Below are 23,478 nucleotides of genomic sequence, written 5' to 3'. Positions count from 1 at the left end.
GAGGAAATTGATTGTCCTTTCTCTATTGAAACCCAAGAGAATTGTTTTATTGACATGCTAGTGGATTGATTTTCCCAATCGTTGATCAGATTGAATTATCCATTTCTAGGTGCTGACTCTAAAATAATGAAGAACAGTGGGAAAACCAGATTTAAAAGAACTAAAATTGATTACTTGATGAACTACATGGTTTATACGGTATTTATTTTCTGTTTCGGTAGATTGCTATCTTTTGCTCTAGTTTTCTTGTATGTTTTTCTAATGCAAAGAAATTTTACCTCTGTGGACCAAGTAGAAAAATTCACAAGGTGGGGGAGAAGAGATTCCCTCACCTTTTTTCAGAAATGCCACATTTCTAACAGGAGAATCTCTCTGGAAATGTGAATCCCAGTTGTAGGGTACCCTGAGTTGATACCTGAGTTCCTCACCCTAGAGAGTCATCAGTTGGGAAACTAGGGAGTCTTAGATAAGTTTGTAGGACTACGCCCCTGAAGTCAATGTAGGATTGATTTTACTGCTGTTAATTTCCCATAGGGATAGTTCTCTTAAAAGCAAACCTTTATCCCCCCAAATATACTGTGTAAGTCCAACTATAAGGCAAGTTTAGGTGTAAGGTGAGTCAAGGGTCTGTCTCCAAGACCACTCCCAGTATTGATGATTCATGAGGAGGACTTGAATTCAGTCTATAATTGTTCTCATAATTAGGACTTACTATGATAAGTATCGCCTATTACAAAGCAAGATAGCAAAGGAAGAAGGTTCATGGGGCAAAGTACAGAGAAAACCAGGGGTGAGCTCCCAAGAGTCCTCTCCCAGTGGAGTCACTCACAACAGACTCACTGAATCCTCCCAGCGACAATCCACATCAGCAAGTATGAAATGCTGGCTCTCCAGGAAAGTTCATTAGAGACTCATTGCCTGGGTTTTATTGGGGTCTGGCCATGTAGGCACTGTCTGCCTGGCGTGTACCAAAATTCCAGACTCCCTAAAGGAATCTGGGTAGTCAGTATAAACCATATTGTTTTACACAAACAGTTGGGCATAATGAGTCATTCTTATCAGAGAATAAGAAATAAGGAACCAGGAAGCCCTTCCAAAATCTGTTTCCTGTTGCCAGCCAATGGCCCACTGTGTAAACAGGCCTCTAAGGATGGCAGTCTTAAACCTGCTGTGTCCGCTCTTCTGCACATAGAGTGGCCCTAAATATTAGACAGTCCTCCAACTCGCCAGTAAGGGTTTTTTTCAAGTGTTTAGTTTTGATGTGTTCACGAGAGGAAGTGATGTCCCTGTCTGTCTACTCCAGCATCTTAACCAATCTGATCCAGTTTAATTTGAACACAAAACATTTTAGGGACTTATAATACTTCCAGTACTTTTATATGGTCAAAAGCATGTAATAGCAATGTGTTAATTTAAGAAAAATTTCTTTTTTCCCTGCTCTCACATTTCATGAAATCTTCATTGGAGCTTTTCTGGTGCATCTTCCATGTCACTGTCTTGGTTATGGCTGGGCCCTCACAGGGAGTTTGTCATCTCTCCTCTGTGCCAAGTTCTTTTGAAATACAGCGCTTTTGTAATCTGTGCCCAGAAATTTAAATTTGCCTTGGAAATTTTCTTCCTCCTCACAGATACCCAGTGTTTGCAGTTACCTTAAATACCCAAATAGCCCTCGGGCTGTTGACTTTTTTTATTCATTCCTTAGGTATATACTCAGTTTCCACAACAGAATACTTATTGTATTGCTTCTTAAAGGATCTTAAATGTTAAGTGATCGTTAAACCTTCAGGAATAATTACCCAAATTTGTGTAAAATTTCCTTGCCTTCTTTTTTTTTTTTTTTTTTAAATCATTTCCATCAAACATTTTCTGTAAGTGTCCCAATTTAGCCTTCTTTGAAATTGTGCATGCTAAAGTAAGGTTATCTTCCCCAAACATTATGTTATTGCTCAAAGGAAAAGTTGTTGAGATAATGTTCCATATTATGAGAATGTTTAAGGATTTGAATATAAAATACCACCTTCTCTTCTGAAAGATAATTTTAGGAATAAAACCTTACCTTGTATATGGTAGGTAGGATAAATTAATCAACCACAGAAATAAATAGGCTTTCAAAGCATTCTTTCTATTTATCTACCTTTTGGCCTTGCCACATGGGGCATAAGGGAGCTTAGTTCCCTGAGCAGGGGTCGAACCTGCGCCCCCTGCAGTGGAAGCACAGAGTCTTAACCACTGGACCATCAGAAAAGTCCCCTCAAGGTGTTGTTATGGCAGTGTTTCTATTTTAAGCGTGTTTGTTGTTGTTGTTCAGTCACTAAGTTGTGTCCAGCTCTTTGTGACCCCATGGACTCTGTCCTCCCCTGTCTCCCAGAGTTTGCTCATGTTCATGTCCATTGAGTCAGTGGTACTATCTAACCATCTCATTCTCTGCCATCCCTGTCTCCTCTTGCTTTCAGTTTTCCAGCATCAGCATCTTTCGTGTTGCTTTTACAGAGTACTAAATGATCATACACATATAAAGTATAGAGTAAAGTAAATCAGCGTCTATACAATGCGTGGGATTGGGAATGTGTCCTTAGAGTTAAACCTAACCATTGTGTGTCTTTCAGATCTTTGTTGTTCTCATCTTGCTTTCTGCGGGTCTTGCCATCGGCCATGCTTACTGGGAAGCTCAAGTTGGCAATTTTTCCTGGTACCTCTATGATGGAGAAGACTCTGCGCCCTCCTACCGTGGATTCCTAAATTTCTGGGGCTACATCATTGTTCTCAACACCCTGGTGCCCATCTCTCTCTATGTCAGGTAAGACTGTCTTCTCTTTGGCCTTCTGCTTTAAGAGAACTTGGTACACCTTGCCAATTCAGCACCTTCAATTTTAGCAATACTTGTTTTAAAGGTCATAAGGAACAAATAAGAAAAGAGCTTTCACTTCAGAATTGAGGGTGATCCGGGCAAAGGGAATTGATACTGCATGTCTGCCCTGTGCTAGGCACAGCATCTTGTATCTTGACCTCTTGGCAGATAAAGCTACTGGAGTTCAGAGGTCAGACTCTCCTCCTGCAGTCACTTTCTTGGCAGGACTCCTTCTGACTGGCTTCCAAAGCACGAGCTCAAGCATCAGAAAGAGCTGGATGAAGATTTAGAATGTCATGGGATAACTTAGTTGTTTTCCATTTCAGGGGCCGTCCTAACCTCTTTTCTGAGTCTTCTGTATTACCACCTGGTGTACCTCCAGCTTGTAAAACTCACTGGGCTTCCTGAATGCTGCCTTCCCTATTTAAGCCTCTCAAAGTGTTCTCTTTCTCATCTCATCCCCAACTGTGATAAAAGAGTAATAAAAGAGGGTCATATATCTGACAGATGGTCATCACCTTGTTTTCTGATACTTCTTCCTTTTTTTACTTTTTAAATATCAAGTTTCACTGTCTCTGGTCAGTTGAACTTTAGACCACTGGGAGAGAAATTGTGCCTTAAAATATACCCAGCAGCCAGAGTCAGCTCTTGGTTCCAATAAGTAATAGCCCAGAGGCATATAGGACTACATGCAAACCTGTAATTAGAAGCATTTGTTTTATTTCAATTTTATTACATGTGCATTTGTTTTATTTTTAATTTTATTAGCTGTAGTTACTATTGCTCTTTTCACACGAAGTAAAGCCCTGGGGAGCCATGTGTTTGCAGTTACTCTGGAAAAAAAAAACAAAACTGAGATGACTTACCTTTGTTAGGGGAACTATTACACAGACTGTTTTGTCTGTATCTGTACATATGTATTAGGGTTTCTCTGGTGGCTCAGATGGTGAAGAATCTGCCTGCAGTACTGGAGACCCGGGTTCAATCCCTGAGTCGAGAAGATCCCCTGAAGAAGGAAATGGCAACCCACTGTATTGTTCTTGAATGTAGAAGTGTTAGCTGCTCAGTCCTGTATGCCTCTGTGACCCGTGGACTGTATCCCACCAGCTCCTCCGTCCATGACATTCTCCAGACAAGAACACTGGAGCGGGTTGCCATTCCCTTCTCCAGGGGATCTTCCCGATCCAGGGATTGAACGTGAGTCTCCTGCATTGCAGGCGGATTCTTTACCGTCTGAGCCACCAGGGAAGCCCCCAGTGTTCTTGCCTGGAGAAGTCCATGGGCAGAGGAGCCTGGCGGGCTACAGTCCATGGGGCCACAAACAGTTGGACATGGCTGAGCGACTGACACTTTCACACATGTATATTATCCATAAACCATATATGGAGTTTTAGGTTTTAAAAAGTCATGTCATGTGCTTAATATGATTTTTGTTGTTGGTTTGTTTCCCTTGGAAGCGAAGGTCCTTTTGAAGCTTAAGTCAGTCAGGTCATTTCAGATAGTATCTCTGTTCTGCTTTTAGCCCCACAGTAGCTTTCTGTCTCACTCAGAATAGACCCACCAAGGTCACACTGTGCTCACAAGGCCCATGGGACCCACCGCACCGCCCTGCATGCCCCGTCTTGACCTCCTGCGCCTCCACCCACTCCCCAGGCTCCCCCGCCTTGAGCCTCCTTGAATGTCTCGGCGGTATCAGCACCTGCCCCAGGGCCTTTGCACTTGCTCTGACCTCTGCCTGGAATATCTTTTCCCCTCCGTATCTACATGGTTGCTCTTTCATTTCCTTGAGATCTCTGCTCAAAGCTCACCTTATACCACTGGCTATTCCTGGCCCTCTCTGCCCTAAATATCACTTCCTCTGCCTGTCGGTCTCTGCCTGTCTTCACGGTGCTTTGATTTTCTGCAGACGATTGTCACCATCTAATATAGTATATGTTTACTTGAGGGCAGGGATTTTCGTCTCTTTTGTTTATTGATGTATCCCCCTAGGATGATGTCTGGTAATACTAGGCACTCACGAAGCATATAAGGGAGCAGAGAAGAAGGGAGTTATTTTTCCATCTGTTTAGTTCCATCCTTTGCCCACTGAACAGTGGCTGGATGTGTAAGCACCTTCCTTAAAACTGAGATAGATTTAATCAGTTGTAGTTTTCAAGTAGGAATGATCCTTTTAGAGTACTGTATCTTGGACATTCTATAATCTTATAAGAATTTAAGACTGTATACAAAATAGACTTCTCTGGTGGTTCAGATGGTAAAGAATCTGCCTGCAGTTCAGGAGATGGAGGTTTGAGCCCTGGGTTGGGGAGGGAAGGAAATGGCAACCCACTCCAGTATTCTGGCCTGGAGAATTAGAGGACCTGGTGGGCTTCAGTCCGTGGGGTCCCACAGGGTCGGACACGACTAAGCGACTAACACTTTGACTCACAAAATGGATAAATGACAAGGACCAACTGTTTAGCACAGGAAAATATATTCCATATCTTGTAATAACCTCTAATGGAAAAGAATCTGAAAAATAAATATATATATATATGTACACGTTCTTCAAAAAATGTGTATTGCTGAATCACTTTGCTATATACTGGGAACTAACACAACACTGTAAATTAACTGTACTTCAATTAAAAAATGTTTAAAAAAAGAATTTATTTTTTAACGGTGTGAAATGACAACTTATGGGTTATTTGCCAAAAGTCCTTTGTGCTACTGGAGAGCACACAGGGGTGCATAATCTAGTGACTGTCACTCCTTTTGCCTCCAATTGAGGGCAGAGTTGAACACACCTTTCCATCGTCCCTGGGTGCGATGGGGACTGAGAGAAGAGGGTAGAAATAATGTCCAATGGCGGGGTACCCCCTGCAGGGTTAGCTACCTTGTCACCCGCATGGGTTGTATGTTCTGAGCAGAGGCTTCCGTGGCTGGATGTGCTCAGGAGTTTGTAGGAAATCACCTCAAGAGGACACTTTGACCTTGAAGCAGGAGAAAGATGTGTTTGGTCAGGAGAACCTGGAGGCTGGGCACAGGGATCCCTGCAGGGCTGGTCTCCCTGTAGATAAGTAGCTTGCTCCTATCACAAATCTACTGCCTGCTGCTCATATCTGAGAGCTCCATCGAAAGTAATCTTTTATCTTGCTAGTGTGGAGGTGATTCGTCTTGGCCAGAGTTACTTCATCAACTGGGACCTGCAGATGTACTATCCTGAGAAGGACACGCCCGCAAAGGCGAGAACCACCACGCTGAATGAGCAGCTCGGGCAGATCCATTACATCTTCTCGGACAAGACGGGGACCCTCACGCAGAACGTCATGACCTTTAAGAAGTGCTGCATCAACGGGCAAATTTACGGTGAGAAGAATCTACTACTCTGTCTCTGGACGTGTGTGACCAGAGGCTGCCTCCCTGGAGTGGTCCTCTGCCAGCGCAAAGCTCTGGTGGTTATTCTTGATGTTTCTCAAGCAGCATCACCGGTGCCCTGAGGCCACACATGTGAGGAGGTCAGGAGTCAGAATTAGGTATATTTTCCTCAGAAAGTTAGCTTGCCATGTGACCCAGGAAGTTTGCTCCTGGTTACACACCCAAAAGAACCAAAAGCAGGGACTCGAACAGGTGTAGGTACATCCATGTCCGTAGTAGCATTATTCAAAATAGGGAAGGTGTAGTAGTAACTTGGAGTGTCCATCAGTGGATGAATGGTTAAGGGAAATGTGATGTATACACACAATGGAATGTTATACAGTCTTGAAAAGGAAGGAGAATGTGACACATTATGACATGGATGAACTTTGAGGATATTATGCTATGTGAAATAAGCCAGACACAAAAGGAAACATTTGGATGATTCCATTTCTTTGAAGTATCTGGAGAAGTCAAATTCAGAGAGCTAGAGAGTAGAACGGTAATTGCCAGGGTTTAAGGGAAGAAGGGAATGAGGAATTAGTGTTTAGTGAAAATAGCATTTCGTTTTCGCGGATGAAGGAACCCTCCAGATGGATGGTGATGAAGGCTGCATAGCAGTGTGATTGCATTTGGTGTCACTGAAGTGTTCATTTAAAAACAGTTGGGATCAAATTCCCTGGTGGTCCAGTGATTAGGACTCCGTACTTCCACTGCTGGGGGCCTGGATTCCATCCCTTATCGGGGAACTAAGATCCCACAAGCCTCGAGGCACGGCCAGAAAACAAACAACGAAATAGTTGAGATGGTAAACTTTGTTTTTCATCACAATTATATTTAAAAAATTGATTCCCATTCTAACATTTTGAAATGTGCTATATACTTGTCAAAATAACAAGGCTAGTGCTGCATTCAAAGTGGATGCCCCTAACATTTAAATATTTAAAAACAGTATAATTATTTTAAAAGCTATGAGAACATCATGAACTTCCCTCTTGGAGGAAATGTTTTGCTGTGAGCTGCACGTTCACAGAATGTCAGTGAGGAAGGCGGGATGCTGAGGGCTTGAGGAAGGGGCTCTGCCGTACGTGGTGGTTTCTTCTGAGCTGGGGGAGGACGGGGGTAAAGCCCTTCACAGGACGTGGTCCTGGCCCCAGAGGAGATCACAACGCAGGGGGACATGCACGTCAGTATGTGAACCTCTAGACCAGCGGCCAGAAAACTTTGTTGGTTAAGGGCCAGATAGGAAATATTTAAGCCTTTTCAGGCCACATATGGTCTGTATCAAATAGTCTCCTTTGTTATGCTTTGTTTGTTTGTTGACAACTCTTGAAAAATGTGAGAACCATTCTTAACTCAAGGGCTGCCCAGACGGGCTATGAGACCCGTTGATTCAATTTGTTTTGTCCTGTTTGTTCCCAGGAGACCATCGAGATGCTTCTCAGAACAGTCACAGCAAAATAGAGGTGAGTCCTTTCACTGACGAAGTCGTTTGGGGGTGTGTATGACTTTCCTGGGCTGTGACAAGCTCCCATAGAATAGGTGTCTTACAGTAATAGGAATGTGTTCCACACAGCTCTGGAGCCCGGAAGTTTGAATGGAGGAGTCAGCAGGCCCACCCTCCCTCTGGAATCTCTGGGGCAGAATCCGTCCTCACCTCTTCCTAGGCTCTGGTGCTTGCCTGCAGTCCTGGGCCCTTGGCTGGCACACACATTACTCAGAAGCCTGCCTCTGTCATCACATGGCCTTCCTTCTCCCTGTGTGTTTGTGTCCAGATCCCCTTCCTTTCATAAAGATACACTCAGTGGACTGTGTGTGTGTGTGTGCTGTGTGTGTGCTCAGGCATGTCTGACTCTTGCGACCCCATGGACTGTAGCCCACCAGGCTCCTCTGTCCATGGGATTCTCCAGGCAAGAAGACTGGACTGGGTTGCCATGCCCTCTCCCAGGAGATCTTCCTGACCCAGAGATCAAACCCACATTTCTTGCATTTCCTGCATTGCAGGTGGACTCTTTACCATTGAGCCACTGGACCAGCCCCTAGTCACTAGATTAGGGTCTCTCTAATCCATTTAACCTCATTTTTTTTTTTACTTTGGGGTATAGTTGATTAATAATGTTGTGTTAGTTTCAGGTGTACTAGAGTCATTCAGTTTTATATATATATATATATATTCATGTATCTATTCTTTTTCAAAATCTTTTCCCATTTAGGTTATTACAGAGTATTTAGTATAGTTCCTTGTGCTCAGTATAAACTTCCTCTTGATTACATCTACCAAGGCCTTATTTCCAAAGAAGGTCCTATTCCCAGGTACCAGGGGTTAGGACTGCAACATATCTTTTTTGGGGGGGACACAATTTGACTCACATCAGGCTATGTTAAAACAGATATGAAAAAAAAAGAAATGGATATGAGCCTCTTGACACCTCAGAACATATTAAAATCCTCAAGTGATGTTTGCATGAAGACACAGCTTCCGAGAACAGGTCCTATCACTTGTGAAGCCCGAGTCGTCTGTTTTAAATGACCGTTTTTCCTTCTCGGTTTCCTTCAGCCCGTGGATTTTAGCTGGAATACGTTCGCCGATGGGAAGCTTGCATTTTACGACCATTATCTCATTGAGCAAATCCAGTCGGGGAAGGAGCCCGAGGTGCAGCAGTTCTTCTTCCTGCTGGCAGTCTGTCACACGGTCATGGCGGACAGGCTCGATGGTGAGTGTGGCCGTCGCGGCTCGGACACCGGAGACCGGTTTTTCTTTTTTTAGTTGACAGGGAACTGGTGCTTGGGACTCGAATGCACATGAAGAGTTGTGTGAGCTAGAGGTGTTTGAGTTAGGTTTCAATTCCTGACACGTCTTCATCTTATACCCCAGAGAAGTACCTGGCTTACGTGGCCTCCTCCAGGGAGACTTGCCTTCTAGATCCTGGATTCTATTTCCTACAGGCAGGTCTTTGCCGTAGATATCCTGCAAAAGGCTTTTCGGATGTAAGGCTTCTTCTTCCTAGCAAATGTCATTGGTCTGTTTACCCAGAAGGCTAGTGGACAAAACAATTAGACCAGGTCACCGACTCCTTTCTCCCTGCACCTGGAGAAAAGGATTGAATGGATAGCAGTCCAACTGTCGTGAAGTCCTTCACAGAACCCAAACACCCCCAAATTAAATGACTTCTGAAAATTCCCGTCTCAACCTGGTGAGATTTAAACTTTAGAATCGTAGGGTCATGTGAATTATGAGGTGCATCAAGTAAGATTTCAAATGATTGCAGTCTGAATCCACATATCATATTGCATGATCGCTAAATCAATTCAAAAATACAAATATAATAAGGCATGTGTATATTTCCTGTAACAATAACAATTACTGTCCAAAGGAAGAATAAAAATAGAGTTGTGTGCATGACAAGTTTGTCAAATCTCCACCCAAGTGATGACTCTCTGTGGGCCCCTTGCTCTGTGTGGTATAGGAGACAGCAGACCATGAAACAGGCTCCTGGCCTTTGGAAATATTCGTCTCCTTCGTAATTCTAGCTCCAGATGTGTGTATCATTTTGGAAATTTTTATCAGCAAAAATTTGTTTTTTTTTTTTTTACTGTGACTGATTCTTGCATTATAACAGAAGAATCAAAATCTTTTCACTATCTGAGGACTTCATATTTATGGAGAGTGAAGAGTCAAACCTTATCTGGATCGTAAGTGGACTTTAAACTTGGACAGTCTTTTACTACAAAATAATTTTAGAGAGAATTGTTTTCTAGATTCAGATATGTTTGGCATTTGAAATAATAGCCACCAAACCTAGGCCTCCTGAAGGTACCTTTTTGATCTGAAGGCGTGTAATTCATATGCTTTTGCATGGGAAGTTGACTTGTAGGTTCCTCTGCAGAATTCTTTTTTTTGTTGTTGTTAACTTTTAAAGAAAATTAAAGTATAGTTGGTTGATAATGTTGTGTTAATTTCTGCTGTATAGCAAAGTGATACACGTGTATATACATTTTTATGTTTCATAGTGTTTTCCATTAAGGTTTATCATAGGCTATTGAATACAGTTCCTGGTGCTATGCAGTCAGACCTGGTTGTTTATCCATCCCATAGAGCGGTTTGTACCTGCGGACCCCACTCCCAATGCATTCCGCCCCCACACTCCCTCCGCCTCAGCAACCACAGCCCGTTCTCTCGGTGGGTCTGTTCCTGCCTCCTGGATACGTTCGTGTTGTGTTTTAGATTCCACATGTACGTGATACCACATTTGTTTGTCCTTCTTCCGACTGACTTCACTTGGTATGATAACCTCTGGGTCCATCCATGTTCCTGCAAATGGCATGATTTCATTCTTTTTTGTGGCTGAGTAGTATTCTGGCGTGTGTGTGTGTGTACACGCCACATCTTCTTTATCCATTCATCTGTCAACGGGCATTTATGTTGTTTCCATGTCTGCAGAATTCTTAAGTGCAGCTTGTGCCAGCTTTGTCACAGCAAGATGGTCCAGTATCAATGAAAGCTAGGTATCTTATCACCTATTCACACAATGGTACATTACACAGATACATATGTGTCTTCTGGAAAGAGCCAAAAGTGCCCCTTTGTTATGTGCATTCTCCACTTTTGGGCTTCCCTGGTGGCTCAGATGGTAAAAAGCTGCCTGCAATGAAGGAGACCAGGATTGGACCCTTGAGTCAGGAAGATCCCATGGTGAAGAGAATGGCAACCCCCTCCAGTATTCTTCCCTGGAGAATCCCATGGACAGAGGAGCCTGGTGGGCTACAGTCCATGAGGTCACAAAGAGTGGGACCTGTCTGAGTGACTGTCACTTACTTATTCTCCACTTTAATCAGCCCAGCGTATGAACAAATGTCCTTTCCTGTTTTCTGATTCTGAGGTTTCATATGTAGAGGATGAAATCTTCAGAGGAGAAATAGACATAAAAAACTGAATGTATAGAAGCTATGTGTATATCTTGCAGCAAATTTCAAAGACACTCATTCTCCAAGGATGAATTTAATTGTGCAATAAAGCTGAGATAACAGCAGAATTCTGGTTGGGGTAGATACATGGAAGGGGCTATTAACAGGCCAAACCAGGGAGATAGAAAAGGATAAGATCAGGTCACAAATAACTGAAGCAGAGGTCAAAATCTGTTTGACTAGCTAAGCACATTTTACTCGTATGATAAAAATCAAGTATGATATTTTTAAGCAACTGGGTTCTCTTAGTTTTTGGCTCGTTTGTAAATTTATTCTACTTTTTTTTTTTTTGGAGTGTGTGGTGGTATTATTTTGAAAGCTAACCTGCCAACTTAAGCAAATGTGTATACATCTACGGTCTCCATTTCCTTCTCTCTCCACTGGGATCTCATGGGAAGAGTCCTGAGTTCTATGCTGGAGGTAGGCCGTCCCCATCTGGGTTCTTGCCATAACACACAGGACAGACCAGCATTTTCTGCTGGGCAGCGGCTTCCTGCGTATCACGGGAGGAGGGCTGGAGTTCAAAGTCCTTTCCAGCCTGATATGGTGCAGCTCTTTGTCCCACTGTCCTCCTCGGCAGAATTGTACACCTTGAGGCATCCTCCCCAACGCAGCACATCACAGGCAAATGGCTGTGGACGCTGAAAGCGGAGGCGAGTTGGATTTTGAAGCACAGGAAGGAGAGGCTGATTTTGGCTCTAACTGATAAAAGCACCTTGGAAGGGTCCATGGGAAGGGACCTTGGGGATAACTCCTCCCCATGTTACAGCTGAGGAAATTCAGCTCCAGAAAGCACCCAATACCTCCCTGAGCTTGGACGACGGGTTAAAACTCATTTTAGCCGAGTCCTCTTGCTCTGTCAGGCTGGCGCGCCTTTGCTTTTCCACTCTCATTTTCCCGCTTTTATAACAGTGGAGATTGGCTCTTCGGTCATTATGCATGATGTGAGCAACGAGGGGACAGAATTCTTTCAGGCACGCTCAGGAGACAGTGGGCGTGGCCCACGTGTTGAGTATGTGTAGGAGGGCACGTGGAGGCTGAGTGTGGAGCAGCTGTGTTGGTTTTCTATGGTTCTACGCTAGATCCCCACAACGCAGTGGCTTGAATCATCCATTCCTTCGCTCACAGCTCTTTAGATGGGATGTCTGCACAGGGCATGACAGGGTTCTCTGTCAAGGACCTCCCTAAAATCAGGTCCAGCCACTCTGTCATCCAGAGATCAGCAACCTCTTCCAAGCTGAGAGCAGGATCCAGTGCTCTGGGGCCACAGGACTGAGGTCTCCGTTTCCTTGCTGGCTGTCAGCTGGGGCTGCTCTCTGCTCCCACAGGCCTCTCTCTCTTTCCTTGCCTCGTGGTTCCCCCTGTCATCAAAACCAGCAACTGAGAATCTCCCTCCCATCAACCCCTTTCATGCTTCAATCTCTCTGTCCCTGGGAAGAAGCCAGTCCCTTTTAAGGACTAAGGCTTCCCTGGTGGCTCAGCTGGTAAAGAATCTGCCTGCAGTGTGGGAGACCTGGGTTCGATCCCTGGGTTGGGAAGATGCCCTGGAGAAGGGAAAGGCTACCCACTCTAGTATTCTGGCCTAGAGAATGGGGTCTCCATGGACCATGGTTCATGGGGTCTCAAAGAGTCGGACATGACTGAGCGACTTTCACTTCACTTTAAAATAAAAAAACACTTGGCTCCTTGAAAGAAAAGCTATGACCAACCTAGACAACATATGAAAAAGCAGATACGTTACTTTGCCAACAAAGATCCATCTAGTCAAAGCTATGGTTTTTCCTGTAGTCCTGTATGGATGTGAGAGTTGGACTATAAAGAAAGCTGAGCACAGAAGAATTGATGCTTTTTGACTGTGGTGTTGGAGAAGACTCTTGAGAGTCCCTTGGACTGCAAGGAGATCCAATCAGTCCATCCTAAAGGAAATCAGTCCTGAATATTCATTGGAAGGACTGATGTTGAAGCTGAAACTTCAATACTTTGGCCATGTGATGTGAAGAGTTGACTCATTGGAAAAGACCCTGATGCTGGGAAAGATAGAAGACAGGAGGAAAAGGGGATGGACAGAGGAGGAGATGGTTGGATGGCATCACCCACTCAATGGACATGAGTGTGAGCAAGCTCTGGGAGTTGGTGATGGACAGGGAAGCCCAGAGTGCTGCAGTCCATGGGGTCGCAAAGAGTCGGACACGACTGACTGACTGAATGGAACTGAACTGACTGAACTTGAGACTAACCCAATTAGTTTAGGAACACTCAGATAATCTCCTTATCTTACAGTCAACAGGTTTGAACCTTAATTATATCTGTAAAATCCCTTCCCAGCAGTACCGTGATTAGAGTTTGCTTGAATAACTGGGAGAAAGTGTGTGTGTACACAGGGGCAGGGTGCAGGCCATCATAGACTCCTGACCTTGCAGAGGCTGAGAACAGAGTTTGAAAAGAAAGAACAAAGAAAGAAAGTGATGTCGCTCAGTAGTGTCTGACTCTTTGTGACCCCATGGACTATAGCCTGCCAGGCTCCTCCGCCCATGGGATCTTCCAGGCAAGAATACTGGAGTGAGTTGCCATCTCCAGCGTTTGAAAGGCTTGGAGATACTGTCTTCTCCTGAAGACCTGAAGTATGGATGCACCATGAGGGCTGAGTTTTAGAAGTTTGGAGCCAGGACACATCAAATCAGTAAGGAAACTTAGGACCTGGATTAGTAGGAGTCTTTAGGAAGGACGAGCAAGTTACAAATGAGGGAGATATTCAGTCTGAGAGTTAATTTGCTTTAAGACTGGTGACTAGAATTATCAGCCAGAGAAAACTATGCAATCAGGATAATAAGTGGTGGGGTTTGTTTGAGCATCTTTTTTATTTGAATCAGTTCCGTGATCCACAAATTAGCTTGTACAAGAAAAGAAAGTCTTTTTGGTTGTGTCTCGGTGTGGGATAAATAGTGAGTTTTCTTACAGGAAAGGTTTCAGGGGGTTAATTTTTAGTCTGGATTTCCTCCTGCAAACATCAAGTTGGAGTTTGGACCAGATCTCTGAAGTTCCTCCCATCTCTGTCAGTCAGCAATTCTGTGAGTCCATTACTAGAGCAAAAATGGAAGGGTTTTCTTTTCATGATAAAAATATCAGTGTTTGCTCCAGATAGGATTGTCTTTACTCATGGGAACTTTACCACCTTTTATCATTTTGTTCCTTTTTTTCTGTTGGCGTAAGTTTGCCTTCAGTCTGATGTAATATATCCCCGCCGGTGAAACCTGCCGAAGGGAGGGGACTGTGTTCTCACTGCTGCTTGGTCAGCTCTGGTTAAACATTTTACCCTCTGGCATGTATGTGTGTTTGTAGAACGACTGGATTTAGCAAGTACATTTGTAACTTCTGGTGTGTGTCTTTCTGGGTGAACAAGCAGATACCAGCCTCGTCTTTAATTAGTATTTGGGAGTGATGAATATTGGCTTAGAGCGAACCATCTGAGTATGTCTGTCCAGGGAGGAGAGTGTAGGGATGGGGCATTTAGCCAGCTTCCTTGGTGGCTCAGATGGTAAAGAATCTGCCTGCAATGAAGAAGACCTGGGTTCGATCCCTGGGCTGGGAAGAGCCTCTGGAGAAGGGAATGGCAGCCCACTCCAGTGGAGAATGCCTGGAGAATCCCCATGGGGATCCCAGGGCAGAGGAGCCTGGCGGGCTACAGTCCACGGGGTCGCCAAGAGTCAGACATGACTGAGTGATTAAGCACACAGCCCTTCACCCTGGAGCATCTGCCCTCCCCTGTGGACAGATGGTGTAAAGATCTGCCGGTCTGTGGGCTGCAGCCTGGTCAAACCGTGGTGGAAAATGAAATGCCTTTTCCTGTGAAAATTCGTCTGACCATAGACATATTTTTCATTCTACTTGGAGGTGGAAGAATGAAGAGTCGAAAAACACAAACTCTTGGATAGGCAGAGCTTTTTTAAAAAAATGTGTGTGTGTTTGTTTTTTTTTTAACTGACGTACAAAGATAAGCATATAGCTCAGTAGATTTTCACCAGCTGAATACTCCCTTATCATGAACGCCTGGATTTTTACAAATGCAACATCATACATCCCCTAGATGCCCTTTCCTGTTCCCTCTCTGTCATTGCCCCTCCAGAAGTGACTGCTGCCCTGACTTGGAATAGTGTGGGTTAGCTTTGTCTGCTCGGGTGTTCGTATAAATGGAATTACGTGGCTATGTACTTGTCGTGTCTGGCTTCTTCCCTCAGCATTGAGAGGTTTGCTTCTGTTGTGAAGCAAGTTGTGACATCAATGTGGTTTCCCATTATTTAACTTTCAAAATCAAGATATTGAACAGATTGATACATTTTGAGATTTTTTTTTTTAAATTAGGAGAATATAACTACAGTGAAGAAGGTTCTAGAGGAAAGATAACCTGATATAACCCTTGTAGAAAACAAGTGTGTAATACATGTGACAGCGGGCTTAAAAATTATCAGTGTTGTTAACCTCAGTGCTTTCATTACTAGGAAGCTATCCTTAGAAAATAGGAAAACCTTTATACACGTATAGAATACTTATTACAGTGTTATTTTGGGGAGTAAAAATATTATGGAAAGGCACTTGGGGCCTGTAATAGGAAAGCAGTCACACATTACATTCACAGATTACATTTCTTTAAAATAATGCATAGAAAGAATTTTTAAAGCTGTGATAACATGCTCAAAATACAGTGTTAAAATAATCAGGATATAAATGTATATTTAGCATGCTAGAAACTATTAGAGAAACAGGCATTTCCAAAGGACAGAAGGAAATTATAAAAAGCTATGAATAGTGTTGTTCTTCCTCTGGATGGTGGGGTTATGAGGGTTTTTTTTGTTTTTTCCCTATTCTTGGCCAGTTTTTTTTTTTCCACTTCTAGTTTATATTGTTTATAATTAGAAATAAAAGTTTAAAAACTCTGAACGTTGGCACACTCCTTAAGAATCAGTGATGTGTTTTCTTGGGGATGTTTTGGGCTTTGCAACAGAGTTGGCCCTCTGTGTCCATGATACAGGGTGCCAACTGTATCTACTATAGTCTGCCACATCCTAGAAGGGACCAGAGCATCCATGGCATTTGTTATCTGCGGACATTCCTGGAACCAATCCCCCATAGATCTCAAGGGATAACTGGACATCCTCACCCCCCATGTGAACCACCCTGGTGAACACTTGCTGGCCAGCTCAGCTCTGGTTTTCTCTTTTGCCTCTTCTTTTAGGTCAACTCAACTACCAGGCGGCCTCTCCTGATGAGGGTGCTCTTGTAAGCGCCGCCAGGAACTTCGGCTTTGTCTTCCTCGCCAGGACCCAGAACACGATCACCATCAGTGAGCTGGGCACAGAGAGGACCTACCATGTTCTCGCCCTTTTAGACTTCAACAGTGACCGGAAGCGGATGTCTATAATTGGTAGGTCTCCCTCAGAGTATGTCTGGCAATCTTTCACTGAGATGCTGCCTCTTGCACATTTTATTTAGCAACACCAGGATAAAACAGGCAATGAATGAGCCCCTTGGCTCGTAGAGGACTTCCGCAGACTTGTTGAAACTAGTATTTCCTTGCTTCATTCTACACGATGTCCATCACTCAAAGGGACAAACCGCAGTAGATCTGAACCTTGCATCACGTCTTGAACGATGTGGGCTGTCAGCTGTGAAATCTGCGTGGCAGCTCCGTGGCTGGTAGACCCACAGCATGAGCTTTTCTACCATAAGCTGCTCCACGCATTTCTGCTGGGGCCTTGCGGGATGTCAGGGAAGGGAAAAGAGTAGCAGGAGAGGAGCTCTGAGAACAGCCAGGCCGTGCTTATGAATGAAACTCCTCCCTCCAGCTCAGGCACAACGTAACAGGAACCCAAGTAGAAACAATGGTCACTTCCTGATATTGAAATGTTTTAAATTCATAGTTTGAAATCATTGCAAACTTACAGAAAACTTGCAAGAATGCTTTAAGGAATCCTGTAGTTTCTTCCATGTCCAGTTGTCAGCACTGGTCACAAGTTCTTTGTCATTGTCATTTATGGGTTCTTGTTTTCTGAATCATTTGAGAGTTGATTAAGGGCATTGAGGTCTAATGTCCCTTTCCCCCAAATCCTTAAGTAGGTGTTTCTTAAGATCAAGAAACTTCACTTACTGTTATGTCCAGAATGTTGATCAGAATCAGAAAACTCAGCATTACAGTGTTATTATCTAATCTACAGAGTGCTTTCAAATTTCACCAGGGATTTTCTTTCTGATTCAGGACTCCGCCCAGGATGCCACATTTCATTCAGTGATCATTACTGTGGTCTCCTTTATTCTGTGAGAGTTCCACAACCTGTTTTTGATCTTTTGCACGTTGACATTTTTGAAAAGCACAGGGCTATTACCTTGCGGAGAGTCCCTCAGTTTGGGCCTGTCTGATGTTCCCTCATGACTAGGTGCAGATGGTGCCCTGCCGGCAGAAACGATCCCTAGATTGGTGCCGTGACCTTCCCAGAACAGCATATCAGAAGGGACGTGATTGCAGGTCACATCAGCTTGGATCACTTGGTGAAGTGACATCTATAAGATTTTCCACCATGAGACTGACTTTTTAAATTTTATTTTTTAATTGGCGTATAAGCGGTTTACAACGTGGCGTTAGCTTCTGCTGTACAACCGTGTGATTCAGCTACACGCATACACACGTCCCCTCCCTCTCGGCCTCCCTCCCACCCTGCCGTCCCCGCGCCGAGGTCAGCGCAGAGCTGAGGCCCCCGTGCTGTGCAGCAGGTTCCCGCGGGCTGTTCATTGTACCCGTGGTAGGGCGTGCATGTCAGCGCTGCTCCCAGTCCATCCCACCCTCTCCTCCCCTCCTCCACCACGTCCACAGGCCCGTTCCATCTGCAGGGCAGGAATTGAGATTGACTTTTTAACCAGTGTATAGGTTTAACTGCTTCCTGATTTAGTCATTTTTTTACTGATACTATTACTGAGTTAAATGATTAGTCTCATTTTACTGAGTGCTTCCTGTGGGCCTAACACTGATCTGGGCTGATGATCATGCCTGGCGACTACCTTAGAGAACTTAAAATCTAGTTAGTGGTGAGACACGTGATGCAATTAAAGTACTTCGGAGATCAAAAAAGCCAAGAAAATGGTCATAAGGAGTCGTGTTAATGACCTGAGAATTAAAGGCAGTGAGTGTTGTGGATTTATAGATAAGAAGGATTTCTGTTGGCTGGCAGGGACAAAGTAGTCTATATGGAGAAAACCAACATGCAGTACTGCTGCTGCTGCTAAGTCGCTTCAGTCGCGTCCGACTCTGTGTGACCCCATGGACGGCAGCCCACCAGGCTCCCCCGTCCCTGGGATTCTCCAGGCAAGAACACTGGAGTGGGTTGCCATTTCCTTCTCCAGTGCATGAAAGTGAAAAGTGAAAGTGAAGTTGCTCAGTCGTGTCCGACTCTCCGCGACCCCATGGACTGCAGCCTACCGGGCTCTTCCGTCCATGGGATTCTCCAGACAAGAGTACTGGAGTGGGTGCCGTTGCCTTCTCCAACACACAGTAGGGAGCCAACAAATATTTGCTGAAAGAATAAGCAAGCGTATGGAAAACTGAGCTGACTAAAGGAATCTTTTCATATTTCACTACTACATTCTATGTAGGCTTACCAGTGTTGAGGGCAACATTTTTCTAGGTCCGTTGCTTATTTTAAACTAATTAGGAATGATTAGCACTGTAACCCTTCAGAAGATTAACTGTATAGTTTTAAGAAATCAAACATTAACTTGATTATTGGCTTTTCCTTCTCCTGCTACTAGTAAGAACCCCGGAAGGCAATATCAGGCTTTACTGTAAGGGTGCCGACATTGTGATTTATGAACGGTTACATCGAACGAATCCTACGAAACAGGAAACGCAGGATGCCCTGGATGTAAGTCTCACTTCCACTCTTTTTTATGCCATGGATTCCAGACTTATTTTCTGGTACTATCTCTGAAGCTGGAGTGAAAGCTCTGTGCTACCTGTCGACCCTTCTGTTGTCTAGGTGTGGTTGAGTGGAAAGAGCACCCAAGTAGGAATACGGCAGGTTGGTTCTGATCCTGCCACAGAGGCTGACTTCCTAGGAAGCGAGCTCGGTGCATCTAGGTCGGCAGGACCTGCAGGACTGACCCAGGAGAAAGGCTGGTCTTTCTTCCAGGGACCTTCAGCGAGTGACATAACCATCCTGTGTTCTAGTCTCAGCATCTGTGTGGCCTCCAAGAATTCCAGTGTCCTACGTACAGTGAAGTCAAGAGAACATTCCTATAGGATGGGGCATGAGAAAGCAGTGCACAGGATAATCGATGTCTTTGTTAGAGAATCAGTTTGGTCTTCGTTACTTCAGACTTGCTATTTTAGGGGATGATGTGGTCGCAAGAGTCAGACGGGGTGAGCAACTAAGCATGCACACATGTGCTAGGTTCAGTGATATTGTGGTTTTTCAGAATGCTTCTGGAAATCTGAGAAGTGTATACCCACCCTCATATTGTTTTGTTTTTATATCATGGTGGCAGTGAAGCCTGGAGGATGAATCTTTAATTGCCTGCATGAACTATCCCCGAATGGGGATAGTTGCACAGTGCCCAGCACTTAGTCGGCGCTCAATAAAGAGGTCTTTTTTCCCTCCACTTGAAGCATCTGAGTTTGCAGGCCAAAGCTCCTTCAGAAAAAGTCTGATGAATATGTTGTTTACTAAGTGGGGTCACATTTTAAGGTTATATATGTGTTGCTGAAGCAGTTACAGTGGATAACTCCGCATTAGAATTTGAACAAGGGCAGTCTAATCAAATACATGCAGAACTTGCCAAAGAGTCTTTGAAAGCAAACCCTCACTTGGGTGAACCAGTTCTGCTATTTTGACTAGACAAGATGTGATTGTGAAGTAATGAAACATTTTTACTGGTTCACATTTAAGCTATTTAAAATGGCTTTAAATCTATTCGCCATGATTAAAATTTACAGACTGTTTTTCATGAAAATGTTTTATCTCAGCTTTAATAGTGGCTCGTGTCTTTCAGAATTGGTTTGAGGGAATAATGCTTGGTTGAGAGTTCATAGTCTTTGAACGTTTATGGGAACAAATTGTAAAGTTGTCAGGTCTGGTTTACAAAACCTTTATACCACAAGGCACCATCCTTGGTCTCTTATTTTCTTAGTTGTTAAGGGTATTTTGTTCATTCTCATGATTTGATTTAGAAGAAAGTTATACTTTTGCCCTTAATTAGGGAACTACAAATAAACAGTCCTAAGATTTTGAGAATACTTAGGAAAACAAAGTATTAATATTTGTTTACTCTCCTCTATGGAATGTATGTGTACAGAATCATTTCACAGTCTCTTTTTAAATTATCTTATTGTATTACTGCAAAATGAGATTTCAAACTTACATAAAAATAACTGTTCTTTGGGTGGTTGGATTGTCTTTTAAATTAACAGATCTTTGCAAGTGAGACGCTTAGAACACTGTGCCTTTGCTATAAGGAAATTGAAGAAAAAGAATTTGAAGAATGGAATAAAAAGTTTATGGCTGCCAGTGTAGCCTCAACCAACCGGGACGAAGCTCTGGATAAAGTATATGAGGAGATTGAAAAAGATTTAATTGTGAGTTTTAACCTTTGTAAATTTTCCCTTGATATTCTGAACAGAATTGGAAATCTTACTAAGTTTTATTACATTTTTGATCTCACTCTTGAAATACAATTCAAACTGTAGTATTTGAAACTGGTACAGTGGAACTCTGTCATTTGAATTTTTTTCAGCAAGCAAAATAGCAGTGGCCATTATGAGAAACCAAAAGACAGAAAACACTATGAGATTCTGATTCTATTATTTTTACATCACTTATTACAATTCATTTTATACAATAATAAGCCAGCATATACTTATTATACTCTGAGAATTACTGAGATGATTTTTTTGTGCAAAATCTTGAAATAAGAAAAATACACCACTCATAGAGACTTTCCAAAGTTTAATACTTATTGTTTGTAGAGTTTTGATGGAAAGGAAATGTTCAACAGATAGTGAGCGTTGACTTTTAGCAAAAGAAACTGGTTTGTATCCATGTAAAGTAGTATACACACAACAAAATTATATATTTTTAATGTCCTTGATTGGTACTTCCATTTTTGCCTTGGTGAATTACTGTATGGAAAAAGACTTTGGCCGCTTGGTTTTGGTGCATGTGGGACACGGCAGCCTTCCCAGTTAACGCTGGCCGCTGGCCCCTGTGGTGCAGCGGCTGGGGTTTACTTAGCCCATCTGCTTTTTACAGCTTGGCAGACTGCAAATACAGAACATTTTTGGCTGATTTGCTAATTCCTTTCTGTGAATGTACATTCCAGCTATTAGGAGCAACAGCTATTGAAGACAAGCTACAAGATGGAGTCCCAGAGACCATTTCAAAACTTTCAAAAGCTGACATTAAGATCTGGGTGCTCACTGGAGACAAAAAGGGTAAGTCAGTTTACAGGGAAGCGTTATCTGTTAATTCACAAATAGCCACAGCTCCTGTCTCCCCTGCCCAAGGTGACCTTCTCAGACTTCCCATCCTGCACAGGCACTGTCTATTTCTCTGGGGCAGAGATGCTTTCCCTGAGAAATCCTGTGTTACTCCAGCCCACCCTGACTGCCTCCTTCCCGAAACTCCCTTGGTGGCAGAATTTACTCCTTGTAACTGAGCTCCTATTTATGTCCTACTGGCTGTGTTCAGTCTTATCTCTCTGTCCAACGTGGGCTCCTGTCCTAAAGGGCCAGCCCTCTGGTCCCTTCTGTCTTCCCCAGCACTTTACCATCTGTTGGGCAGAGAGCAGACGAGCATAACATACTGAATAGCAGCTTTGGTTTTCTTACCTCTTTTATTGCTTGAAAATTGTCATTTTATCCCCACGGGAAGATTCTAATGTTTAAATTCAGAGCTCAACAAGGAGTTGAATGTTGTGTTATGTTTCTGTTGCTTTTTTACTCCAGAAGCCTTCCATGGGAAACTAGATCATTTGTTTTACCCTGACATTGTTGATGGATTACACACTCAGATAAGCTAAGGAATTAAGTCCCGACCTCAAACAAGTGGTGGGGGTGGTGAAAAAGGGGAGAAAATGTCCAGGAGCCACGTGTGAGGGTTTGTGGAAATGGTTATCCTTCCCACCTTGTGTGTGTATCACTCACTCAGTCATGTTCGACTCTGCGACCCCATGGACTGTAGCCCACCAGACTCCTCTTTCCATGGAATTCCCCAGGCGAGAATACTGGAGTGGGTTGCCATTCCTTTCTCGACCCAGATTAAACATGAATTAGATGTGTTCAGTATTTCAATGAACATTGATTTTATTAAATAACCAGCTTACACATTTGATATTATAGCATATTTCATTATTAAAAACTATGACCAGACTATGACTTATTAGACCTATTACAGAGAAAAGGATTTTTTTCCTTTAGTGATGTCTAGACATTGCTACCAAAAAAATCAAAAAGTGTATTTGATTGAATCTGGTTGTCCTATTAATTGAAAAAATCGTTATTAGATGAAGGCCATTATTAAATTCATCAGTAGGAATGACATTTGACTTTTTTTTTTCTATTGTAGAAACTGCTGAAAATATAGGATTTGCCTGTGAACTTCTTACTGAAGATACCACTATCTGCTACGGGGAAGATATCAGGTGAGTAAAGGGCCTGCAGTGTGAGAATATGCAACATCTCATTTTTATAAAAACAAGACTGGACAGTAGACACAGACAGAGAGATGGAGCTAGAACGTGTCACCTGCGACAGTCTCCTCAAGTCTAAGTGAAACAGGAGACAGCAGGCAGCTCCAAGTCACCACACTTCAACCTGTTGTAGAGAAACTTGAGGCCTGCCTTGCCCCTTCAGGGGCTGTTTTTCTGTATCCCTTGGAAGCCCTCAGAGCTTGCCTGCTGAAAAAGGAAGTGGGCTTGAGACATCACTGACTAATTATGAATTAGATTTCATATTTTGTCTCTCCCAGCCTTTAGTGATTTGTCTTGATTACTCCTTATTTTCAACTTGAAAATGAGAAGTTAATGTGGAAAAAGAACAATAGCTACCGCATCTCCGCGTGCAGTGGTTCTCAAGCAGGGTGGGGGAGGCGGGGCCTCTGCCTTCTGGGGAACATCTGGCAATGTCTGAAGACGTCTTTGGTTGTCGAAGTGGGGAAGTTGGGGTGCTCCTGGCTTCTAGTGGGTAGTGGCCAGGGGTGCTGCAAAACAGCCTACAGTACCTATAACTGCCA

The 23,478-nt window shown here is 43.5% G+C and overlaps 1 protein-coding gene and 1 non-coding gene across 5 annotated transcripts in view; one reads left to right on the top strand and one right to left on the bottom strand.

The window, feature by feature from the left end:
- Positions 1–23,478, top strand: part of ATP8B1 (ATPase phospholipid transporting 8B1) — a 148,438-nt gene that overhangs the window by 109,707 nt on the left and 15,253 nt on the right. For all 4 annotated transcript variants that reach the window (XM_043888797.1, XM_043888798.1, XM_043888796.1 and 1 more), the window contains 10 exons: positions 110–198; positions 2,607–2,797; positions 5,988–6,196; positions 7,667–7,710; positions 8,802–8,958; positions 16,440–16,628; positions 19,004–19,116; positions 20,661–20,825; positions 21,569–21,680; positions 22,813–22,888. In XM_043888797.1, coding sequence (XP_043744732.1) covers positions 110–198; positions 2,607–2,797; positions 5,988–6,196; positions 7,667–7,710; positions 8,802–8,958; positions 16,440–16,628; positions 19,004–19,116; positions 20,661–20,825; positions 21,569–21,680; positions 22,813–22,888 — 1,345 coding nt within the window. The remainder of the gene's footprint in view (positions 1–109; positions 199–2,606; positions 2,798–5,987; positions 6,197–7,666; positions 7,711–8,801; positions 8,959–16,439; positions 16,629–19,003; positions 19,117–20,660; positions 20,826–21,568; positions 21,681–22,812; positions 22,889–23,478) is intronic.
- Positions 2,172–2,244, bottom strand: TRNAG-UCC. Its single transcript has one exon. It is a non-coding gene; the product is annotated as a tRNA-Gly (tRNA).

Source organism: Cervus elaphus, chromosome 27 (assembly GCF_910594005.1).
Source record: "Cervus elaphus chromosome 27, mCerEla1.1, whole genome shotgun sequence".
NCBI lineage: Eukaryota > Metazoa > Chordata > Mammalia > Artiodactyla > Cervidae > Cervus > Cervus elaphus.
The sequence above is the reverse complement of the archived record's forward strand: the minus strand, read 5'-3'. Positions and strand labels throughout refer to the sequence as shown.